Source organism: Caretta caretta, chromosome 4 (genome assembly GCF_965140235.1).
Source record: "Caretta caretta isolate rCarCar2 chromosome 4, rCarCar1.hap1, whole genome shotgun sequence".
NCBI classification, from domain to species: domain Eukaryota; kingdom Metazoa; phylum Chordata; order Testudines; family Cheloniidae; genus Caretta; species Caretta caretta.
Genome location: NC_134209.1, coordinates 140572470 through 140592285, shown reverse-complemented (window position 1 = coordinate 140592285; position 19816 = coordinate 140572470). Strand labels below are relative to the sequence as shown.

The 19816-nt window shown below is 45.5% G+C and overlaps 1 protein-coding gene across 1 annotated transcript in view; it reads right to left on the bottom strand.

The window, feature by feature from the left end:
- RPIA (ribose 5-phosphate isomerase A) overlaps nucleotides 1–19816 on the bottom strand; it is a 32250-nt gene that overhangs the window by 5192 nt on the left and 7242 nt on the right. The window contains exons 2-8 of the mRNA XM_048849230.2: nucleotides 19352–19412; nucleotides 17115–17170; nucleotides 11600–11659; nucleotides 10524–10588; nucleotides 9707–9775; nucleotides 8834–8975; nucleotides 3091–3190 (exon numbers count right to left, since the gene is read on the bottom strand). Of these exons, the coding sequence (XP_048705187.2) occupies nucleotides 3091–3190; nucleotides 8834–8975; nucleotides 9707–9775; nucleotides 10524–10588; nucleotides 11600–11659; nucleotides 17115–17170; nucleotides 19352–19412 (553 nt within the window). The remainder of the gene's footprint in view (nucleotides 1–3090; nucleotides 3191–8833; nucleotides 8976–9706; nucleotides 9776–10523; nucleotides 10589–11599; nucleotides 11660–17114; nucleotides 17171–19351; nucleotides 19413–19816) is intronic.

Sequence of the window (19816 nt, the reverse complement as noted above, 5' to 3'; positions counted from 1 at the left end):
GAGCTGCCTACTTTGCTCTGAGACTTTTAGGGATGTTTATGGAAAAAATCAGTGACGTTGCTTGAATCATCAGCAAATGCCAAAGGTGTGAAGCCAAATACAGACAGGGGCTTGGGGATAGCACCTTGACCGCTTGGGCTGCATTTTAGATGTCTATGGTCTATGGCCAAGGGGGAGGCCTGGATGCCCTGCACCACCCCTCATTGCACCCTTGATCCCACCCCCGAAGAAGGAGAAGGGGAGGTCTGGACCAAGGAAAGCTGCCCTCCTATGCTGCTTAGGGCTCTTAGTTACCTTGGCCAGTTCTGGGCCTGAACCTTCTTCCCAAGATGATCTTCCTCCTCTTCCCCTCCTCTGTCACGCTCCTGCTCTCTTCCTCTGTTGTGTCCTCCTGCCCCTCTGGATTCTCCTCTCCCCAAGACTGCGCAGTGATGGTGTGACAAGAGACAAGCCGCAGGGATGGCCAGTGGGGCTTGGGGCACTGCTGGATTCACCACCCAAGACACAGACTATGTGTTATGCTCTAATTGCCCCAGGCAGACCCTACTGGAGCATTCTCGTTACTCAGCGCGCATTAGCGTTGTCCAGCAGGGCCCACCTGGGGCAGCAAGAGCAAGAGCAGCCTGTGGCTTGGGCAGTGAACCCAGCAGCACCCCAACCCCTTCAACATGGCTCGCCTCCTATCAGAGCCTCACTGCGCAGTTTGTGTATGTGCCACAAGGTGGTGGAGAAGAGCTCCCCCAGCCGCAGCGGCACTGTTCACTGTGCTCCTCGGACCTCAGTGGTGGTGAGTGACCTGTATGCACGCGCGCGCACACGAAATTGGGGATTGGTCCTGCTTTGAGCAGGGAGTTGGACTAGATGATCTCTTGAGGTCACTTCCAACCCTGATATTCTATTCTATGAAATACACGCGCACTTGCAAAATTAGTTGATTTAAGCCTGAATTACGAATTTTGTAATTACATGTAAAACCGGGAAGATTATGGAAAATTAGGGAAGGCTAGCATCTCTGCACAGCACGTTTCCTCACAAGTATGCCACACATAACGAGTAGGGCTGCAGAATCGAGTTTACTTGTGTACCATCTCAGACAAAGTTTGTTTTGAAAAGATGAATGAAACAATGCTGCCACCTGGTGGATGATCTCAGAACTAAAGAGATCACCTTTTTTTTTTTTTTTTTAAATAAGTGTAATTTAAGTCAGAGGTAAAAGCAGTCGACCTTCTTACTGGGAGTTGAAATATACAAGTTTTCTGTTTTATTTTATTTGACCAACAAAAGCTCATCTGACTAACCCCTTTTTGAGCTATACAAAGGTTAAAAAAAAAAAAAAATTCTCTTCCCAAAATTAAATCACTGCCCGAAGATCTATGGCCATGTCTGCACTGCAGATGGGAAGTGGAATTCCCAGCTCACGCGGATGTGCAGGGGCTAGCTTTGATCGAGCTAGTGCACTAAGGCCTGGCCTACACCGGGGTGGGGAATCAATCTGAGTTACGCAACTCTGGCTATGTGAATAACGTAGCTGAAGTCGACGTACTTAGACCAACTCACCGCAGCATCTTCACTGCGGTGAGTCGACTGCTGCCGCTCCCCAGTTGACTCCGCCCGGGCCTCTCGTGGCGGTGGAGTACAGGAGTCGACGGGAGAGCGCTTGGGGGTCGATTTATCGTGTCTTGACTAGATGTGATAAATCAACCCCCTGCCTGCCGATCCGGCGGGTAGAATAGACGTACACTAAGAGAAAGACTGTGGCTCCGGCAGCGGCGACTCAGACGAGACACCGGAGTGTGTACCTATGATCTTAGACGGGATCGTACCCTGGCAGCTAGCCCATACCGCCCCGGCCCCAGGGCCACGTTTCCCAAACTAGCGTGTGTATGTCTACCAGAGCCGGCAATCACACTCCCCAGCTGCTATGCAGACGTACCCTACACATGACAGCCCCACTTGTGACTTCTTGGCCACTGCAAACCTTTATAAAAATAAGGGTGAGATTTTTTTTTAAAAGCACCTAAAAGTGACTGGGTCTACATAGATTTTGTATCTGTATAACTGTGTCGGTTGGGATGAGATTCTTTTACCAATAGTTTTACCAGTGCAGCCTCCAGCATGGATACTATTATACTGGCACAGCTTATTCCCTTCTGCATGGGAATAGCTACGCTGGTAAAAGCACCTTTACACTGGTATGAACTGCTTCTACCCTAGGGGGATAGGACCACTGGAACGACCCTGGTGAAGTTAGAGCCCTCCTGCATGCATGCAGAAAAGCCCACTTAGGGGCACAAGTCACCCCATCTCTCAATGGGGCTTCGATGCTTTTGAAAAATCCCACCCCAAGAGTCCATCAACGCTGCGATGAGGAGCTCCTACCTGAAGCAGCACAAAGAGCATTTGAAAAAGACTAGGATCTAGTTCTCCTAAAGAAGTGACAGTGGTGTAAAGTCAATGGCATCGATGGACACTAATGTAATTGACATCTGACCACTCAAGATACTCAAGCATTTGCTAACTTTAAGCATGCGAGTAGCACCATGGTATTTCCATGCTTAAAATTTAGGCAAGAGTTTATGTATCTCACTGAATTAGGATCTTAGGACTCATCTGGACTAGAAAGTTTTGCTGTTTTAACTATATTGGGATAGTTAAAGTGACAAAATCCCATCCAGGGTATACACAATTTTACACCAGGATACGTACGCTTATGCCAGGATAACTTATTCCAGTTCAGGAAGCAAAATATACCATCCCTAACCAAAAGAGTTATACCAGTATAACTTCATGGACTCCGATTCTAAGGCTGGAAGGGACCATTGTGGTCATCTCGTCTGACCTCCTGCATTACACTTGCCAAAGAACTTCCCCAAAGTAATTCCTAGAACAGATCTTTAAAAAAACAAATGAACGAACAAACAAAAATAAACACCCAATCTTGATTTCAAAATTGTCAGTGATGGAGAGTCCACTGTGACCCTTGGTAAATTGTTCCAATGGTTCATTACTTTCACTGTTAACCACTGATGTCTTATTTCCAATGTAGATCAGACCTCAGGAACTCAGGGATTTTTTAATCTGAGAGATTACCTGGTATCATTTTTATAGCTGTGTTCACTTCGTTCCACTTGTGGACCTTGTCAAACTTCCAGTCCAATATGAAATTCCCATTATCTGTCACCACGGGACCCTAGGCAAAAAGATGAGTTGTTAACTACCTTGTAAGGATTTTTTTTTTTTTTTTTTAAACTCAGACACAAAATTGGCTGCCCACACAGCTCTCCACTAGAAATAAATGTCTCAAACAGAACATATAAAATAAAGAAAATTGCTGTTATTCAACTGTGTCACTGCCCCACTCATTGTTTTGCACCAGGTGGGGAGGACAACAACAACAAAACACACACACAGAGCTATCCAGTTTATATCAAAGCATGTGGGTCTGTGGACTGTGGAAAGCACCTGGACACCTTGGTGAATGTGGGACTAAAAATGTATGTACTTGTGAGATGAACCTGCTCCCACTGCATTCAATGGCAAAATTCCTACTGGCTTCAGCAGTGCAAGAATAAACTGCTATTACACACATGGCATTTAGTCATATTCTACACAGAGGCTGGAAGACAGCCCTTAATTAACCAATTTAAGCATGATAAGGGGATGCTTTTCATAGAGTAACCCATTTTGGTACCCTAAAAGAGTCTGTCCTTGGCCGTTAGAAGAGCTTCAATGCAAAACACCCCCACTACTTCTAATACTGATACCAAAAGGTGCGAACGGCGACCATGAGAGGAGTCTTGGAGCCAAGGACAATCCCTTCATTCAGGTCAACGGACATGCCGACTACTTTCTCCGGCCCAACAGAAAGAGCAAATAAGTCCGTTCATGTAGTGAAAACAGCGAGGGGCTGTGGCACTAGACCCCATGACATGTCAGTGCTAACCTTTGTGGAGGGGTTGCCCTGTTTGCAAACATGGGTGCTAACATCTTGGTTTGCAGGAGAAGTGTGATCCTGAGAGGAAGAAGATGGACAGATCTTGGGCACAGAGGTCTTTGGAGCAGCTGACTTGGGCATTCCAAAGGACATCACCTGCTGCTGTGTTCAGGGAAACAGGACTTTATTTACAAGAAATGTCCACAAACAAGATGACTTCAAGAATAGACCTGACTCATCTCACAATTTCTCATCCTAATGGAAACAAGCCTGCAAGGCACCAAATACTGGAGAACAGATCAGGCCAAACAGGAAACAATACATGATATTAAGCACTATATTGCTCTTTTAATCCTCACTCACTACTTCTCACAAAGCACCTGTTAAGTAGGCAAGTATTTTACAGATGAAGAAAGAGAGGACCAAAGAAGATAGGTGATATTCCCAGAGTGGCACAGTTGAGTCAATGGCAGACCCTAGGAGTCTGGCACAGATTAGGGCTTAAATTCAGCTGGAGCCATCCAGAGCAGAGCCAGTAAATATTTTCAAGCCCACAAGAGCCCTGGAGCACCCACTGAGGGGCTGAAGCCTCAAGCACCCCGCGGTGGGACTGAAGCCGCCACCGCCGCCCCCCCCAACACACAGCCCGACCTGCAGCTGAAGCCCAGAGCCCTGAATGGGGCCGGGGACCCTCCGGGAAGCCCTGGCACAGATTAACCAAAATGCCGTATGAACAAAGTACTTTGGAAATTCATCTCTTAGCAGTCTTATGAAAATAGTACTAGCACTGCCAGGGTGGTCCTGTCCACTGGATTTCTATAGATACATCACAGCTAAGAAAGTCAAAGAAGCTGCATATTAGAGCGGAAAGCTGTGCAATCCCTGATGCAAAGAATCCTATGGAACTGAATATTCAAAGTCATTATTCTGAGTTTCCCCATAAGGTAAGTATTAAAAACTAGAGGGGGATTTTTCAAAGTGCTTTGTAGAGAGACATGTGGAATTAGCACCACAAACATCAAAGGAAAGTCACATGGGGAAACTCTCAGCACGCCACTTGGAAACATTTATTTCTCAATATGTAAAGATTTGTCTGTATGGCAACAGGCAGAGCTGACTGTCATATCCACTGTCTGAAAATCTGGTTTCAACAGAACTCAGCTGGTTGTCTGAAAGAGAGAGATAATAGCTATGTCTCAAGGGTTGATTTTTCAAACAAACAGATGAGGATACAAGTCTTGTGACGTTACTTTACTCTTGGAGAAGATCAGCATGAGGAGTTCTGACCAGCAAAGGAGAGCAAAACATTCCAATACAGTCTTAATTTCTTAGCAATAGACTAACCGTGGAGAGTTACTGCATGCCTAATGGTCCTTTCTAGTTTACTGCTTTGGAGAGTGGCTGTGAGGACATCTGCAGTCTATGAAAGGATACAGACAGAGGACATTAAACCTCTTCATCACCATGTTCCCACCGGGGCTGAGAGACCCTGCTTGGCCTGAAGGTGAAGAGAGACACACCAGCCATACCTGACCTTCCTGAACCCTAACCGCTAAGCGATTCCTCATCAGTGCTCTCTGGGATCTTGTCACTCATATACACCATAAGAAGATGGATACAACTCAAAAGTCACAGAACAATACAAAACCAAGAGCCTAATCCATAGCCTACTCAGCCAGTGGAAGGACTCCTATCGCCTTCATCTGAGACTAGATTAGGCCCTTCAGAGCAATACTACACCCATGAGTAAGATTCCTCATGGATGCATTAGCCCCATGATCAAAACTTAGGATTTCCCAGGATTGTGGCCAGGATGATGTTATTAACCTATGGCTGTCATAGAAAGATTTTTTTACTGTATTTTGGTAACAGCAACCTTCTTCTTAATACACCTAGAATAAAATTTAACTACCACCACATATAATCTCGGTCCTCCCGGCAGAGAGGTAGAGAAGAAGGAGAATACAAGAGTTAGTGCATTAGTCTGGGACTTGGGAGACCTATGTTCAATGCCCTGCTCCATCATAGACTTCTTGTGTGATCCTGGGCCAGGCCTCTCTGTGCCTCAACTCCCCATCTGTACAACGGGGATAAAAGTACTTAAAGAAACAGATTTCTGCAAAGGTAAAAATAGGGACTTACATCTTCAAAATTTTTAAGTACCTCCCTTTCCAGGTGCCCAATTTAGAATGTAAAAATGTAAGGCTGGAATGCACCTCCAAAGATCATCGAGACCTTTGCACGAAGGCAGGACTATGTAACTCTACACTGTCCGGACAGGTGTTTGCCCAACCTGTTCTTAAAAACCTCCCATGATGGGAGCTCCACAACATCCCTTAGAAGCCTGTTCCAGCTTTTAACAACCCTCATCATTAGGAAGTTTTCATACCATCGAACCTAAATCTCCCTTGCTGCAGATTAAGCCCGTTACTTCTTGATACCTTCAGTGGGCACGGAGAACAACTGACCACCAAGCTCTTGATAACAGCCTTTCATATATGTGAAGATTTATCAGGGTCCCTCTCTCAGTCTTCTTTTCTCAAGATTAAACATATCTAGTTTCTTTAACCTTTCCTCAGAGGTGAGGTTTTATAAACCTTCTACCATCTGTACTGCTCTCCTCTCGACTCTCTCCAATTTGTCCACATCGTTTTTAAAGTGTGGTGCCCAGGACTGGACACAGTACTCCAGTTGAGGCCTCACCAGTGTTGAGTAGAGCCAGATAGTTACCTCGTATTACATACAACACTCCTGTTAATACACCCCAGAATATTAGCTTTTTTCACAACTGCATCATGCTGACTCATATTCAGTTTGTGATCCATTAGAACCCCCAGATCCTCTTCAACAGGGAGGGATAGCTCAGTGGTTTGAGCATTGGCCTGCTAAACCCAGGGTTGTGAGTTTAATCCTTGAGGAGGTCATATATGGATCTGGGGCAAAAATTGGGGATTGGTCCTGCTTTGAGAAGGGGTTGGAATAGATGACTTCCTGAGGTCCCTTCCAACCCCGATATTCTATGATTCTATGAACAGTACTACTGCCTAGCCAATTAAACCCCATTTTGTAGTTGTGCTGCCGATTTTTCCTTCCAAAGTGAAGTACTCTGCACTTGGCTTTACTGAATATCATCTTGCTGAATTCAGATCAGTTCTCCACTTTGTCAAGGTCATTTTGAATTCTAATCCTGTCCTCCAAAGTGCTTGCAACTGCTCCTAGCTTGATGTTATCTGCAAATTTTATAACCATATTCTCCACTCCATTAGCCAAGTCATTAATGAAAATATTAAGTAGTACGGGACCCCACTAGATGCGGCCTCCCCATTTGACAGCAAAACATCAATAACTATTTGATTATAGTATTTCAACTAGTTGTGCACCCACCTTACAGAGATTTCATCTAGACCTCATTTCCCTAGTTTGCTTATGAGAATGTCATGTGGGACTGTGTCAAAAGCCTCACTAAAATCAAGATACATCTAGTCTACTGCTTCCTTCTTAACCACTAGGCCAGTAATGCTGTCAAAGAAGGACATTAGGTTGGTTTGGTATGATTTGTTCTTGACAAATTCATGCTGGCTATTCCTTATTACCCTTTTATCCGCTAACTGCTTACAAACTGATTGATTAATAATTTGTTCCAGTACCTTTCCAGGTATCGAAATAAAGTTGACTGGTCTGTAATTCCCTGGGACCTCACCCATCCTCCACACGGTCTCCAAGATAATTGCTAACGATTGCAAAATTGTCTCAGAGGTTTCCTTAATTATACTAGGATGAATTTCATCAGGCGCTGCCTATTTGAGTACATCTAACTTTTCTAAATATTCTTTAACCTGTTTTCCCCCCTATTTTGGCTTCCCTATTATTCCTTCTCCCTTTTTTTTTATATTAATTGTGTTAAGTATCTGGTCACCATTAACCTTTTTAGTGAATAATGAAACAAAATGGTTATTAAACACCTCAGTCTTCCTGATGTCATCAGTTATTAGCTCTCCTTCCTCACTAAACAGAGGATGGACACTTTCCTTCAGCTTTCTCTTGCTCCTAATGTATTTAAAGAACCTCTTCTTATTGCCTTTTAGGTCTCTTGCTAGATGTAACTCATTTTTCACCTTAACCTTTCTGATTTTGTACCTACATACTTGTGCTATTCTTTTGTACTCCTCTGAGCAATTTGTCCATATTTTCGCTTTTTATAGGATTCTTTGTTGATTTTCAGGTCTTTAAAGAGCTCCTAATGAAGCCATCTTGGCCTCTTACTAGTCTTCCTACCTTTCCTTCATAGCAGGATAGTTTGCTGTTGTGTCTTTAATACTGTCTCTGAGAAACTGTAAGCCCTCTAGAGCTCCTTTTCCCTCTGAGATTTCCTTCCCATGGGACCTCGCCTACCTGTTCTCTACGTTAGTTCAAGTCTGCTTTTTTGAAGTCCAATGTTCTTATTCTGCTGCTCTCATTCCTTTCTTTCCTTAGAATCCTGAAATCTATCACTTCATGATCACTTTCATCCAAATTGCCTGGAACCTTCAGATTCACAACCCATTCCTCCCTTAGTCAGAATCAAGTCTGAAATGGCTGTGCCCCTTGGCACTTCCGCCACTTTCTGAAACAAAATGTTGTCTCCAGAAATGTATGGAACATTCATTGTGTTTTTCTGTACTATTTGAAACACTGTAAAGGGGCCTGAGTTTCAGAAGGGAATGCTCAGCAAGTAGATGCACAAAGTCACTAGTCACTTTTGAAAATTTAGGCCAAGAGGTTTTTTGTTCTTTTATATATACTCAAAAGCACAAACCATATATTTGCACAGACATTATCCGTCACATTTCTGTTTTGCCACACGCCACGTACACCCATCTGGGGGAGCGGCCTTCTTCAGAGACCTTTGATCATACTGACCGCTTTACGAACAGCCATCCTCAGCTCAGCAGCGCCACCAAACTTCCTGGTCAGAGCTCTGATGACTGGAACGTAAGCCATTGGGATGACTTCAATGGGGATTCCTTTCTTCCATTGCTCCCCAAGGTTCTTAGAATTTTTTCTACAGGTAATTGGTTTTAAACAGGATTAATATTAACATTACAGCATCTAAAATATTATAATAAATAATAATAATTATAATTATTATTATTAATACACTCACATATAAAGCCCCAAAGGGCACAACATCCAAGTCCTTTAGGGGGAAATTCAGAGGAGCAGCAGAAAGCCTCGTGCTCCATTCAAATTCTCCTTAAGCCTTTTTTGAGACAGATTCATATGTCTTAAAGTCAGATGGGATCATTAGATCATCTAGCTTGACCTCCTGTATAGCACAGGCCACAGGAGTTCATCCAGTTACCACCCAGCCACTTGTGCAGAAAGACTGCAGGTTAATTTTCTATTATCCTACAGATGTAAGCAGAGGGGGAAGTTAGCCCAAGAACAGATAATGATGCCCAGTCAAGTTGGAAAGCTGGCAAGGCAGCTGGGCATACCCACTCCCAAAGGCACAGGTCCAGATAAATTCTGAAGCAAGCACTTTCTGCAATTTGGGAACTCTGGGATTTTGCAAATTAAAAAACAAAAGTCAAATTCAATTAATGAGGTGTCAGCAGAGCTGGGCGTACTTAGACCTGGTTCTGCTCCCACTGACATCAAGGGCCAAGCGCCCACTGACGGCGTTGGAAGCAAAATAATGTGCTCGCTCATTATGAACTCACATATTTAGCTATGGCTGAATTTGGCCCTCTGTCTTCACCTTGTGGGAATGAAGTGCAGTACATATTTTACCTGTAGTCAGCAACGACGACGAAGCATTTTGCATAGCCTGCTACTATCTTTTCCTGTGTCAAGCACCCTCTGTGAAGAAAATTAAGAAGTAAACATATTAAACTGGCCTTTTCATGCTGGGTGGGCCCACGGGATGACAGCATCCCTCACTTTCTCCCCACTCATTCCGGAGATTGTTTCACCCCCTCCCTCTTCCCATAAACCTAATGTAAGTTAGTGCTTGTGAAAGGGACCAGACTGATAGCCATGGTCACTGGGGAGATGGCAATCAGCCAAGCACACCAACAAACAGAGTCTCTGGGGGACTTAGCACAGACACCCATGACATAGAAGACTGCACTCTTTCTACCTCTACAGGTGGTCCAATCAGGCCTAGCGTGAGGCACAGTGGTGGACAGGCCAATATTACTATACCTACTGTGTGGATACCCAGGGTTGTCAGCCTGGCACCCTTCGAAGCACTGAATTCACATGGAATCCCAAAAACACAAATCTGCTCCTGACTGATCTGCGTGAAAGGATTAAGAACCTTAGCAAAGCCACAACCCAAAGCAATCACTGCTTCTATCACTAGATGCCGATGCTGCTCCTACTCCCACCCCCTACTCCATTTTGGATAATGGATTATAAACTCTTCGGGTCAGGGATTGTCTCTCACTAAGTTTTTAGACAGAACTACACACAGTGGGGTCCTGATTTCAGTTGAGCTATACTACCATAAGAGAAACATTTCTAACAACACCAGTAGATTAATCTATTTGTTTAAGCCTGGCTGCAGCACTGCAGCTGTAAGCAGACACAAGGCAGCATTGCTTACCCGCCACCTTTGATAAGACTGAGGTCAGAATCCACTTCGTCAGCTCCGTCAATGGCGACATCAAGCTGTGGGAAAAGAAAACATGGCTTGGAAACCTTGGGAAACAAATGTGTTGGTCATGAAAGGCGGCATGAAGCAGGCACCTGCTGTTTGCACAGCTGCACTCAGCCCCACAACTCATGCATCCGCTAAGAGCTGTCCACGTTTTACTGCGCAGAAAAGTATCCTAATGCCAGCAGGAGGTCCGATGCTACATGGAGAGTCTAGTCAACACCAGCCTGAACCCAAAATACTGTTGGAAACAATCACTGATTTCTAGAAGGCTTGATGAGTACATCGAAAACTAGCTCTGGATAGACTCAAGGCCAGATGACTCAATATAATCGTCTCTTGAAAACAATTACACAGAGATACACAGCCACAGATAAACAGCAAGCAGCCAGCAAGTCCAGCTATAACCTACACACCACGTCAAGCTGCTGATCTGGTCTAGTCTTGTTAGACAAGTAGGGACAGTGTGTGAATGGGAAACTCCCAGGGAAAATACAGGGAAATAGTGCGGGGGTGACTTCAGCAGCTAGCACTGTTCACTCCAGATCAGTGCTGAACTGATACGCAGCGTGGAGCAGGGAGGCTGGGCTGTGAACGGTGCCACTGAACCTTTACCCAGGGAGTGGCTGTTAGCGCCCTGAGTCCTGGCCAAATTCCATCATGCAATGTCTGGCCCTTCTAGTTTACTTCATTTTGTGTTTGTTCAGGATTAGGGGGTGGATTTAGTGCTCATGAAATCGAGGGGTCAAACAAATCGGCCAGAACAAGCTTCTTACAGCTCAGGTACTAGATCTCCACTCTAACCTGCACACCTTCTTTTAGTCCATCCCTGGCTCTCTCCTGAACACAGACCCTCAGCCGGGTTGTGGTTCTGCACTGTGAGCAAACTAGGACTAAAACACAGCAGGCTCATTTCCACCTGTGCCCTAGCTCACAGTCCAAACCCGGGTCCCGAGAGCCAAAAGGTGAGGGTTGTTATCTCAACACACCTGCCAGAAGCGATTTCATTTCTACAGTTCCCTTACCTCCGGGTGCCTGTCCAGGTCACTTAGGCTTAGACCATTCTGGAGGATCAACTGACGTGCCTACACAATGAAAACAACACAAACATTTTGTTGATAATTAAAAGATTCTCTAAAAGCTGCACAAACAGCTCAAACTCCTTTTGTCGGTGTCCCAACTCCAAAGTCTGACCAAAGAGATGGCTTGGGCTCTCCAGTCTCAGCTTCCAAAGGCATCTTGTCCTGCAGCAGGAGAACCAAGTAACAAGGAGAAGTCTCCTTTGCTAGTTAGAGACTGGCATTCTGTAACAAAGGGTATTACCGCTGCTTTGAATTGCAGTGGCGGGGCTGTATGTTAGGGTTCCTGGTTCCTCCTCCTGCAGGGCACAATCAGTTCCCATTGACTTCAGTGGGAGTTACTTAAATCCTACAAGATCGGGGAAACACTAGCCTCCTGGGTTCTACATTTGTCTCTTCCACAAACTAACCCACTGTGTTACCTTGGACGAGTTGCTTTCTCTCTCTGTGCTTCAGTTCGCCCCCCTCTGTGCAATGGGGGTAGTAATATTCACCATTCACCCCATAGAAGTGCAGAGAGGGTTAACGGTTGGAAAATGCTTTTTGTTGCTGCATGAAAAATCATTTTTTCTTTTAAAAGAGAAATTGGGGGGTGGCGGGGAGAGAACCAACTTCCCTGACAAAGACTGAGGAAGTCTCCTGATTCTGTCATGCTTTGCAACGATGAGTCTAACTCCCCCAACGAAGAGTGGATTTCTATCCCCTGTGCTGGCTAAACTGTATAGATGTTTAGGAGTCTGCTGCATCCCTTTAATTCAAGCAGAAGAGGTTCTTGCTTATAGATCCAAAGGTGCCAGTTTCAACCCTCATCCAGGGAGGTGTTATAGCAAGTTACATTACCTGAGCCAAATTCATCCCTAATATAACTTCGCTCCAGTCAAAAGCTCCTGGCACACTTTTGAGTATTGTGTAAAACAATGGCAACACCAGGGATGTATCCGCCCCCCTACTGCTGACACGTCCTACTATTTAATTTTTGTTCTTTTGTACCGAGGCGAAGACACATCTTTAAAGAGCTCCCTGATTTTACTCTCTGTTTACTAAAATCTCTAATATTACAGTGCGGTTTCCCTTTAAACATTCTAGGCCAGATCCTAGGGAAGTGAAAGAGGCAGTGGAGTTCCACTTCAGTCAGTGGAGCTACACCAGCTGAGGACCCGGATCTCTGCATCTGCCATGCAGGCAGGTCTCAGGACACGACAGCATTTGGGGGTTACTCGCGCCGATGGGACGGGGAGGCTGGGTTCACAGAGTCATAAGCAAGTGCAGAGTTCTCATGACCAAGAGATAAAGCAGCAGTAACGATATGGCTCCTGCACATACGTCAAGGATTAGAATGAGACATTCCCTATAGGTACATGAAGAAGGTTCCCTAAGTGTAGCAAGACACACATGGAACTGCCCAGCACTTGGAATCTCACTGACACACAGCCTGCTTTGGCTCTACAACTGCTTTAATTAGGCGGAACCCAGAGCTCTTCTCAGTATTAGATGGAAACCTAGTTTGTTGCCAAGAAACAGCCCTGTTGCTAGGTTATAACCCCCTGGGTGGCTACCCAGATGATCAGTACATGCACAACTCAAGAGGAAAGGGACACAGATACACAGGGCCGGTTTCCAATCTCATACACACAGGTTTGGCTCCGCTGACTTCAAAGGATTTACACCAGTGGTGGGGTGGGGTGGGTTTGAATAAGGCTCACTGACACGGATTCTCCTCTCCCTTACACCTCATGCAGTTACGTGCACCCAGGGGAAGCGGAAGTAAGATGCTGCCACACTGATCTGGTGGTGTTTAGTGCTAACTTTGCATAAGGTGCCAGGCAGCTAGGGAAAATCTGTCCCCATGTCTCAAGGTCTCAGATCACCAACCTGAACAGGCTCCTCGGTACAAACCTAGTGTCCAGGAACTTGTCGAACATTTTTTATTGTTAATTCTACTGTGTAAATCAAACTCCATTGGGGTGAATGGTCATAATCATTTCATAACAGATCTGAATTTAACTACACACATAGGGCCAAATTCGCTCCTATAACAACTCTCCTGGAGTCAATGGATACACACCAGGCATGAATCCCATCCTGCAGGACTTTCTCCTGGCATTTACCCTTATAACTCCCCAAAGCAATCTCTTCATCTTGAAGGTACACGGGAGGGGAAACAGAAGTCAGCTTCTCCCTCCCTACTTCTCTATGCTAGATAACTCCTGTACTAACTCCTTAGCTATCCATAGCCAGGAAGCAGAAAGGAGAGTTTTGTATTAAAATATGATGGCACAACATTTAAAGTAGTGCCTAGAGTCCCCCAACTGAATTTGGGGCCCCATTACATTAGGCACTGTACATACACACAGAAAGAGACACACTCTGCCCTGAAGAGCTTGTAGTCGAAAGAGACAAAGTGTGGGAGGGGAAACTGAGGCACAATGGGGTGAAGTGACTTGCTCAAGGTCACACAGTAGGTCAGTATCAGAGCTGAGACTAGAACCCACGTCTCCTGGCTCCCAGTCCAGGGCTCTATTGGCTAGACCTCCTTAACATATGCATATTAGCATCCGAGTAACAGTGAAAAAGAAAAGCCTATGATAAAAGACAAGTGAGTTGAACTTAGAATATTGTGCCAAGTAGTAGAACTACATTAGTGTAATTAGTTTTCACCTAAGATAGGAAAAGTAGTATCTGGTCTCAGTGCAACCCACATGGTAAGGCCAGCTACTGTATGCCTTACTGTCCCCTTCCCATTTCCCCCAGGCAGTCGTGTGACACAGCATGCTTTCTCCCATGAGCAGGGTCTGCATTCGATTCAGCTACAACTGTGCAACACGGTTCACATCGGTAAGCAGAAAGCAGTAAGAAAAGTTCAATCACCAATACTGGAATGAACACAGAGAATTACAGCGTGTCTCTCCTACAATTCAGAAAGATCTTGCTCCTTACTAACGAAAGGCCAATTTTCCCAACTGTAATGTTCCACCTAAAACCACAGCGCAGCCTCTTACAGCCACACTTCACACCGGTGCACTGAAGAAGGCTGAACACATTCATTTTCAATTAATTATCAGCGTGAAGAACTAATATGGTTGAGGTCAAAAGAAATTTACCCATGTTTCTAGTTAGATCATATATAGATGGGACAAGCGTCAGTGTTACCATTTTAGGGAAATTAAAGAGACAATATCAATTAATAAATAAAGTCACTTCCGTCTGAATTTTTTTTCAAATATATGGTTGCATATAACACCCTAGATCACTCCAAACGAAAGAGTACAGAAGATATTTTTTTAAAAAAGAAAAAAGTAATTACTTTGTGTATTTGGCAGCATTTTGTGTATAGAGTTTATATTTCACTCTTTCAATTAACATTATTATTAATTATCTATATTACAGTAGCACGATTGTGTCCCCACTCTTGCGAGGCGCTGAATGTGACACTTCTCGGGGCACACATCTTGCAACGATGATGAGTATTGGTAAATTCCACGCTTTCAGTAGAGACCTCACGTGCTACATTTTATGGATAAATACCATGAAAAGAGTGTATTACGTATAATGAGTTTATCAGATCTGAGACAGGAGTTTCTCATAACAAACACTGAACCCTTTGCTAGTTGGTACCAATGGGTCTCTGTGTCACACTGAACACACACATAGCAAGAGAGTGCCCCTGCCTGAAAGAGCTTGCGATACAGACAAGACAGACAGGGGGTAGGAAGGGAAACAGAGGTGCAGTGACTTGCGTAAGGTCTCAGCGCAGGTCAGTGGCAGAACCAGGAATAGAACTTGAGTCTCCTGACTTCCAGTCCAGTGACCTATCCACTGGGCCACACTGCCTCTGCCAATGGTCTGTTGCCCTTCCTGTCTCACGAACTTGCCTGATGACATCACTCTCATGTCATGCTCTAAAGGGGAAGGGGAAGCACAGCGTGGAAGAGAATGTGCCTGTGTATTCCCATTTCATTATTAAGGAAAGGGAGGCACAGAGCAACTAACATGATTTGCCTAATGTCACACAGAAACTCCGTGGCAGAGTCAGGAACAGAACCTAGTTCTCCTGACACCCAGTCCCAGTGCTTCCACAAGACCTTTCTTCCTCTCTCCAAAAACAGCTCTACAGCTCAGCAGGTATAAAGCTAGTTCCTGTAAAATGTTGCACAGCAAGGGACAGATTAAGCTGATTTCTTTTCAGGAGTTCCATGTGCAAGCCAGCTACATGTGCTTCCATATCCTCTTGTGCATGTGATCCCACCAGTGCAGCATGCCGCTCAAATTTTACCGCTTCCAGAGCCTGATACAAAGCCCAGTAAATTCAGAGGGAGTCTTTCCAATGGGTTTTGGATCAACCCCCTAATTCAACACAATTGATAGCTTTTCTATACAGCTGGAGCAGAGGTGGGCAAACTATGGCCCGCGGGCCACATCTGGCCCACGGGACCCTGCTGCCCGGCCCCTGAGCTCCTGGCCCAGGAGGCTATCCCCCCCCGCAGCCTCAGCTCACTGTGCCGCTGGCACAATGCTCTGGGCAGCGGGGCTGTGAGCTCTTGCCGCGCAGCGCAGCTGCAGAGCCCGGCTGGACCCGGTGCTCTGTGCTGCGTGGTGGTGTGGCTGGCTCCAGCCGGGCGGCTCGGCCGTAGCGCTGCCAGCCACCGGTGCTCCAGGCAGTGCAGTAAGATGGAGGAGGGGGTTGGATAGAGGGCAGGGGAGTTCCATGGGGTTGGTCAGGGGGCGGAGGTGTGGATAGGGGGCGGGAAACAGGGGGGTTGAGTGGGGGCAGGGGTCCTGGGGGGGCAGTCAGGAAGGAGGGCGGGTTGGATGGGGCCGGCAGGGGTTCTGGGGGCGGTCAGGGGACAGGGAGAATGGGTGGTTGGATGGGGCAGGGGTCCCATGGGGGCAGTCAGGAATGACAGGAGGAGTTGGATGGGGCGGCAGGAAGCAGTCGGGCGGGAGGTCTGGGGGTGGTCAGGGGACAGGGAGCAGGGGGTGGTGGATGGAGCAGGAGTCCCAGGGGAGCCATCGGGGGCAAGAAGCAGGGGGGGTTGAATAGCCATGCCTGGCTGTTTGGGGAGGTACAGCCTCCCCTAACCGGCCCTCCATACAATTTTGGAAACCCGATGTGGCCCTCAGGCCAAAAAGTTTGCTCGCCCCTGAGTTGGAGCCATGGACTGAGCCGTACGGTAACTCACATATCACGCATGTTGTCTGAAACTCAACACCATAAGCTTCTCAAAAATTGCATGGGTTTGTTGTGAATCTCAGCTCAGTGCAATGACTATCCATCACCCCACTTGAAGTCACGGCCATGAATCTGTGCTGAAATCTCGCAACGTTCTCCTTTAACTAACTGGGGTTTTGAGCAGATTTACAGTAATTCAGAAATTGCCCTAGAGTTTCCATAGACTGATAGAATGTAACCCCAAGTGTCTTACCCATAAGAAAGGGCACCAGCGGGGACAATATTTTTTACCTGAAAAGATGTTGGGATGCAGACAATATTCAGATTCTCTCGTTTAACTCTCTCAGCTGTAGGAAGAAGCAGAAACATTAGTTTGCTCAACAACAGAGCTGGAGGAAAGTGCAACAAGCTTCACTTTAAGAAACTTTAGTTCAAACAGCCTCTTTGAAACATTCCAGTTACTTGGGCTTACCTGTATTTGCAAAGAAGAGTCAGGCACAAACTACAAACAAGTGTCATCCTGTGCTGGATAAACTGTAGCTTCTGGTGACAATCATGTTTAAACAACTTCTCTGGGTCAGCCTATGATGAAAAGGCTAATGACCCATCTCATATCGGAGCAGTAGAGCAAGCAAGAATTGTGCCCAGTCAGTAAAGAATAATTCATCACCTAGGGAATTAAATCCTATATTATACACATTTTACTGCACTCCTTGTAAACAAGAGAGCTTTAGGTGAATAATAGCAGCTGTCTGAAAGATTGTGCTGCCTCAGGGCCTCATATCACGTGTAATAAAAAGCATTTAAATATATGGTAGGGGAATGACTAATGGAGCAAAATCCAGCATTTCCATTAAAAGAATTAAATGTTTCCTCCCTCCGTGTAACCTGAAAAGATGAACATCTATTATTAAGATAATAGATGTTATTATGAACGTATTAAGATAATTCCCTAATAAATTTTGTTCACAAAATGCTACATTTCAAATTTAGGCAAATCCAACAGCCTGACTGAGTAAACATGGGTAAGTGCTACCTAATGGCAACAGGTGATGCAGGCAAACTCCTCACCTGTTCTGATCATTCAGAAAGCCCTGCTTTTGGCACGCCACTGCTCAGACATAAGCCCAAGCTCAGCAGTCTTGAAGGCCAATAGTGCTTTATAAATGTATTCATGGCTCAAAGATTTGGTTAGAATCAGAGCAGCTCTGACATTGCGCCACCATACCAGGAAGCAGAGCTTCCAAGTCCTAAAATACCTCATAAATATTAAAAACTAACATAAACTCCACCCTGGAATCAACAAGATGCAAACAATGTACACAAGTGCGCATTTCCACAATCTTAACAGTGACTTTTACTCTCTCCCATCTTCTATTACCAGTTGTGCTGTTAGGTCTCCACTTAGGTCTAGATCCTGCAAACAGCACTTGGTCAGGTGCATAATCCACTGAAGTTATAGTCAATAGATAGCGCCAAGGAGTATTCAGAGTCCTGATGGGCGGAACATCCCAAACTCTCATTTGGAACAGATGGGACCTTATGCTGCTGAGCTAACAAAAAAAACCCCCACTAACAGAGCTTGTCCAGGAGTCCCAGCTCCCCAAAGGGAACTGTTCTGTTTTATATGGGAGGCCAATAAGAGATAGCTGATTGTCCACTTTTTGTTGCCAAGACTAATTGCATTCTAGAATTAAGCGTGTTGCGAGTCCCTCCCTTCAAAAACAAGGGGCAGACCTGAGCTGACTGACTCAAAAAGATTCTAGGGCGCTTGATGAGCATATCTGACCTAAGGCTGAAAATGAGCCCTGGCCTCCTGCCCTTTGCTAACCCATAAAACACTGCTGGTACCACACACTGCACCTTGGCAAGACACAGGTATATAATTAGTCTTGTGCCCACTTGCTAAAGGGTCACATTACAATAATAGTTCGCCTACACACAGCACTTTATGGGACAAACTCTGCCCTGACTTTCACCCAGTAGAGTTGCAGGACATATGAATTACAGCAGGATTTAATGCCACATCTTCAAAGCACCATTCAAACATTAGCCTTCCTGACATCTGAGAGCTGAGTGAGTAACATTACCCCGATTTTACAAATGAGTCAACTGCTGAAGAATGGGGCAGTTCCTTAACCTAAGCCACACTGTGGGTCAGTGGCAGAGCTGGAATTAGACCTTTAGCTCCAACCTGAGCACAATTCAGGAGACTGGACTGTCTGGCAAGAGCAGAGCAGAGCAGAGCTCAACTCTAATAAAAGCTGCAGACCAACAAACTCATTAATTCTTGGTGACGACCTTTACAATGAAACTGAGGCACGAGTACAGGCTTTACTTTCTGCCTCAGATCGAATGTGCTGACCAATCAACACACCCAAGGTTTTTAACTGCAAGTCAGCTGTTTATCCAGCAGGCAGGCAGGCAGGCAGGCATTACATTTCACTTCTCCACACTAGCGTTCCAATTAGCTGGGGCTGCTGGAACAGAGGATTTTCCTTCGGATGGAACCAACGTTATTACCATACCTAGTCGATGGACAGCAGGGACAATTGTAGAGCCGCTTCCAATTCCAAGGACTTGGTTATTCTGCAAACCAGAAAAAGAGAGAAGCATGTTTTCATAGCACATTATGGAGGGCTCCAATACTGGGTGAACATATGTCCCATTTTGGCTCAGACAATCCCCTTTATAAACTCTGTCCCAGATGTCCCGACTTTTTTGCCAAAACTGGGCATTTGTCCCATTTGCTCTTGTGGCAGGGCTCGGGCGACAAACTCGCAAGAGCAAACGGGACAAATGTCTAGGAAAAACTAGAAGGACAGATCCATTTGGAGCATACAGGAGCCTGACTAATCCTTCAAAGGAGTAGAGAAAGGTCAGCTCCAAAAACATGGTAGTCCTTTGGATGAAGGGATATAATAATGTAGATTACAGAGGGGTTAAGAATGCCGGGGAAACACTTCCCACAATACCAGCATTGAAAACCTTCC